Here is a 5,924-nt window from a genome sequence, read left to right as displayed (position 1 = left end):
TATTTTCAATAACCTCATATGCATGCGAAAGCTGGATAGTGAATAAGGAAGACCGTAGAAGAATTGATGCTTTTGAATATGGTGTTGGAGGAGAATACTGAAAGTGACATGGGCTTCCAAAAGAATCAACAGATCCATTTTGGAAGAAGTGCAGGTAGAATGCTCCTTGGAGGCCAGGATGGCCAAACTTCGTCTCTCATACTTTGGACACATTGTCAGGAGGGACCAGTTGCTGGAAAAGGATATCATGTTTGGTAAGGTGGAGGGTCAGAGAAAAAGAGGAAGACCCTCAACGAGATGGACTGGCCAAGTGGCAGCATGGATGGACTCAAGCATGGCAACAGTAGTGAGCTTGGCCCAGGATCGGGCAGTGTTTCGTTCTACTTGTGCATAAGGTCGTTATGAGTCGGTACTGACTCGATGGCACCTAACAACAACACAAGGAAGAGCAACTAATATGACTATTATTCAAATTTATGCACCAACTACTAATGACAAAGATGAGGAAATTGAAGTTGGGTTTTTTTTTACCAACTTCTGCAGTCTGAAATTGATTAAATATGCTATTAAGATGTATTGATAATTTCTGGTGATTAGAATGAAAAAATTGGAAACAAAGAAAAAGGATCAACAATTAGAAAAATATATGGCCTTGGTCATAGAAATGACACAAAAAGCTGGATGATATGAAGAATATCATGGTATCAGAATTGGAAGCAGAATCATTAACTACCTGTGATATACAGATGACAAAACTCTGCAGCAAAAATGGCTCAAACAGATTGTGTGGATGGTAAGATACCAGGCAGTGTTTCCTTTTGTTGTCATGCAGGGTTTTGTTATCTGCATATGGAGTCCTGGTGTGTCACTGTGGGATAAAGCACTGGATCTCAGAGTTGGTTTGAACCGCAAGATCAGCAGTTCAAACTCACCAGCTGCTCCTTGGAAACCCTGTACAGGGTCATTAAGAGCCAGAACCTACTCAAGGGCACTTAACACTATGAGTTGGAACTGACTAAGCAGTACCTAATAACAACATACTTTTTTTTGTATTCAACCAAATAAAAGTATTCTTAAATGCATATATGAAAGTATGTGTGACATGAAACTGCTACAATTTTTTATTGTATAACAATTTTGGATTTTCATTTACTTTTTCAGAATACTCATATGTCAATACTAAAAGATTTTGTTATAATCTAAATTGTTACAATCTAAATGTTACTAAAAGATTTGTCAACAATCCTCTGATGTTAGTATTTTCTGTTTATAAAGCCCCACTCAGTCAGTAATATCCATAATTTCCAGGTATCTTAAGGGCCTACCATTAAGTGTACCAAACTTTTTTTTTTTTGCTACAGAAATTCATTCTTTTGAAACTGAGGTTGACCTCCTTCTCCAGAAATTCGTATTGTTAACAACACAACTTTAAATGAAGACTATATCGATAACACTTTCATAACATGTTATAACCTAAATCAAAGTAAGCCCCATTGAAACTGTTTATATTGATATTTTCCTTAGTCAATTCATTAAAATTTCTTAAAAATTAGCATGCAGTTTTCCATTAAAAATACACTAAGTTCAAAGTTTAAGTGACTATGTATAACAAGCTTTAGAAGGAAAATGATTGAGATAGGCATTCCAAGAAACAAAATACAAGGCTTCATTATTCGGATGCTCTAGTACTACAAATGAAAATCCTTCTGTCTGCTACGATTTCATTACCACAAAAAACAAAAATACTAAATACTTGCATATCTAGTATAAAATACAATGAGTAATACAATTTTGAAACTATTCTAGACGTGGACATTTTATTCCTTGATGTTTTATAACTCATTACTGATTTTACTTCCTAAAAGCTTTTCAGCCAGCAGTTGTTTCTAAAACAGTGTGCTAGAAAATTCACAAATACCAATGCTTTTATTTTAATTTATACAAATTATGTGGAAAAAGTAGCTTCTAAATTTTGAGGTAAATCAGTCCCTTACCGTATCTTCAGGAAATAGCTTCCCTTTTTGAAGTTTAATCTTTTGCATTAGGTCTCCTCCATCACAATATTCCATCACTATATACAGATGTCCATCAGCTAAAACACAAGTGACATGTTTTAGAAAAGCCAAAGTGGTCAGAAATTAAATTAAGTAATGCACATTTTGGGGGGGATTTCATATTTACCTTCAAATGAGTCTTTAAAGGCAACAATATTGGGGTGTTTCATTTTGGCTAACAAAACAGCCTCCTTCCTAGAATTCTGTATATCAGAGAAAGACTAGATAGAAATTTTAAATAGGTGTAAGTTAAACTTGCGTTTTAAAGTAGATAGCTTCACAATATCAAGTCTGTGTGATACTTCAATACTAGGTACAGTTTTATGCACTCCCCCTTGGCTCAACTTAAGTTTATAAAACATTTAGTGATATTCTGTAGAGTTGAACTGATCGCCTATTTTCTTGTTGTTGTCGTTGTTAAGTACCATGAAGTCAGTTCTGACTCATAGCTACACTACATAGGGTTTCCTATGCTGCAAATCTTTACAGAAGCAGAAAGCCTCATTTTTCTCCCACGAAACACCTGGTACTTTCAAACTGACCTTGAGGTTAGCAGCCCAACTCGTAACCACTGTGCTACCAGATAAAGAACAGAATAGTACTGTTAAGTTTTAACATCAGCCAAAGCATAATGTAAGGAGCCCTGGTGGTGCTGTGGGTTAGGCATTGGACAGCTAACCATCAGGTTGATGGTTCAAAGCCAAGTCTGTCGGCTCCCATAAAGATTTACAGTCTTAGAAAGCCTAGAGAGGGTTAGTATGAGTCTGAAATGACTCAATAGCAGTGAGGCTTTTTAAAATCATATGTGATTTGAACAGCCAATGTTCAATCAAATGCAGGTTTCTTTAAAAAAAAAAAAAAATCGAGGGATTTAGTATTCTGATAGTTCATATTAACAAACCACTAGCCCAGATGAAAAGGAATATATTGGTATATTACTGCATCAGGGATTGATAAAGATAATTCATTCAACAGTTCAAAAGCAAGTTTCCAAAAAGTGTTAATCCCCTTACTTATTCTATGGGGATGAAATCCTGAATGATTTACCTTATAATAAAAAAGTACCATTGATGATGTGCTAGCACAGGGTTACCAGCATCAAAACTAACTGGGAACACATTAAAATTGCAAATCCACAAGCCCATGCTAAATCTACTAAATCAGAAATTCTGGAGTGGGGCCTAGCAATCTGTGTTTTAACCAGCTCTCCTGGTAATGGTAACCAGCTCTCCTGGTAGTCAAATTTGACAACCACTATCATGTTTGGTAAGATGAAGACAAGCAACAATTGTGACCAGGCAGTGTTTCATTCTGTTGTGCATAGGGTTGCTGTGAGTTGGCACCTAACAACAACAACATCAAAGGTTCAAGAATATAGTGTGGGAAAAACACTTAGCATACTAAGACCTTTAATAAAATGTACTTTTTAAATGGATGAAAATATTAGTAAGCACCCTCCGTGTCATGGGTTCTTTCATTCAACAACTATGATCCGCCAGTTGTGGTCCAGTCAATTCCTCTTAAGGAATTCTCTCACCACTGTTCATCCAATTCACATTAGAAACCTGGGAGTCAAATTTGCAACTTTTCTACACTTGTTCTTCATAAATCTATCACCAAAAATCCTGTCAGTTATTTCTACATACTTAAAATTTTCTTCATACCCACGGCCACTGCATTATCCCATTTCCATCCTTATTTTCCTGTCTTTTCTATTGTAGGCACCTCTTAACTGGCCCCTATGCCTCCTCCCTGACCCTCCCGTATCTGGTCCAGTCTCTTCTCCTGTCAGAGAGTGATTTTTCTAATATATATATATATGTCACTCTCCTAGTTAAATCCCTTCAGAGACACCCCACATGACACAATGATCCCATTTGTGTCAGAGTAGAACTGTGCTCCACAGGGTATCCAATGGCTGTGATCTCTCTGGTGTAGAAATCAAGGCTTTTCTTCCTACGTGCTTGTGGGTAGATTTGAACCATTACCCTTCTGGTTAGCAACCAAGCACTTACCCATGTGCACAACCCAGAGACCTCTAACTATAAACCCACCACCCACTGCTGTGAAGTCAATTCTGACACATGGCACACAGGACAGAGTAGAACTGCTCCCTGGGGTTTCAAAGGCTATAAATCTTTATGGGAGCAAACAGTCTTACCTTTGTAAAGTGAAGTGACTGGTGGGTTTGAACCACTGATCTTGTGGTTAGTAGCCCGACATTTAACCTACTGTGCCACCAGGGCTCCTTTTTAACAGCTATAATAAATACTAATAAGCCACCACCTTCCTCGTCTTACAATGTAGATTCCATGCTAACAAGGGCTAGCATTTTAGTTCCTTGCTCTTCATTATATTTTCCAAGTTCCTTTTTTCACAAATACTGCATCTGATGCTTTCTGCAGATTTAAGACACCCATGAGTATTTGGATAATTTATATATTGTTATAAATTATGCTTATTGAAGTAAAATAAGCCATAATCACCAACTAAACATTGACTTTTTCTTCTCTTTGTTAATAACAACGCGCTGTAGGATCAGCACTGGACAGTAAACCATAAGGTTAAAGTTCAAACCTACGAGCTGCTCCTCAGAAACCCTATACAGGGTTGCTATGAATTGGAACCAACTCAATGGCACTTAACAATAACAACAACAATGGCTACATATGGAGTCCTGGATAAACACTAGACTGCTAACCGCAAGTCCAGCAGTTCAAACCTTATCAGCTGCTCCCCAGAAACCCTATATGGGTGGCTTTGAGTCAGAAACTACTGGAGAGCACTTAAAACAAAAACAGTGGCCACATAAAGTGCATCATGAACTTGAATGGCTAACAAATAAGCCAATTACACCTTCTGTATGTAAGAGAAATACCATGGTAAATCTAGAGGATTTGTTCTCCTAAACACATTGTATTCATACTTGCAACACTCATTTCTTTAGCAGTGACCTTGGGAAGCCGTATTTCCTTCAGGGCGTACATCCGATTACTGCCTTCCTGCTGAACCAAAAGGGCTCTGCCAAAGGAGCCTTCACCAAGCACTTGCAGAACTGTGTAGTCATCCATGCTGGGGCTCCCACACAGCCTGGCTTCATTCATGGAATCACCTCAGCACTCCCAGGCTGTATTCAAACACAGAACACTGAAGAATTCAATTTTTTTTCAGACAGCAAAATTAATTCAAACTCACTCTTATTTTCCTAGAAAGACAATGGCGCAATGGCAATTTACTCTTTATTCATGCAAAAGAAAAACCCACTACCATCCACAGCAACCCTATAGGACAGAGTAGAACTGTCCCATAGGGTTTTCAAGGCTATAAATTTTTATGGAAGGAGACTGCCCCATCATTCTCCCATAGAGCAGCTAGTGGATTCAAACTGTCAACTTTAGTTAGCTGCCAAGCGCTTCACCACAGCACCCCCTGGGTCCCTTAAGAGCTAGAAACTGAGCACTAATTCTATGCCAGATGTTAGACTCTTGAACAAATTTTCTCATGGTCGTTTCCACCATGGGCACTCCAATTCAATGGGGACCACAGACTCAACAAATGGGAGACTGGTGAGTTTTACAAAGAAGGGTTATATCATGCAGCAGCAGAAATGTTTGAGGAGTTAGGAAAATAATGTTTAAGCTGAAACCTGAAGGTTTAGGGAGCTGGCTAGGCAAACAGAAGGGAACGAGTGATCAAAGTAGAGGGAATCATATATTTGACTGCGAAAGTGACTGTGTCCATGGAATGGACTACTCAACCATAAAGTGAAATTAAGTCCTGCACATGCTACACACGGATGACCCTTGAAAACATGCTGAGTGAAGTCAGTCATTCACAGAAGAATAAATATTTTATGGTACCACTTACATG

At 38.1% G+C, this 5,924-nt stretch overlaps 1 protein-coding gene across 2 annotated transcripts in view; it reads right to left on the bottom strand.

Annotated features, from left to right (window-relative positions):
* NEK3 (NIMA-related kinase 3) overlaps positions 1–5,158 on the bottom strand; it is a 49,652-nt gene extending 44,494 nt beyond the window's left edge. Inside the window, exons 1-3 of one of the 2 annotated variants that reach the window (XM_006877425.1) lie at positions 5,009–5,158; positions 2,182–2,275; positions 1,995–2,092 (exon numbers count right to left, since the gene is read on the bottom strand). In XM_006877425.1, coding sequence (XP_006877487.1) covers positions 1,995–2,092; positions 2,182–2,275; positions 5,009–5,158 — 342 coding nt within the window. The remainder of the gene's footprint in view (positions 1–1,994; positions 2,093–2,181; positions 2,276–5,008) is intronic. The other variant, XM_006877424.1, reaches the window with a different exon arrangement.
* Between the last annotated feature and the right edge of the window lie 766 nt (positions 5,159–5,924).

This window comes from Chrysochloris asiatica, unplaced genomic scaffold (assembly GCF_000296735.1).
Source record: "Chrysochloris asiatica unplaced genomic scaffold, ChrAsi1.0 scaffold00494, whole genome shotgun sequence".
NCBI classification, from domain to species: domain Eukaryota; kingdom Metazoa; phylum Chordata; class Mammalia; order Afrosoricida; family Chrysochloridae; genus Chrysochloris; species Chrysochloris asiatica.
The sequence above is the reverse complement of the archived record's forward strand: the minus strand, read 5'-3'. Positions and strand labels throughout refer to the sequence as shown.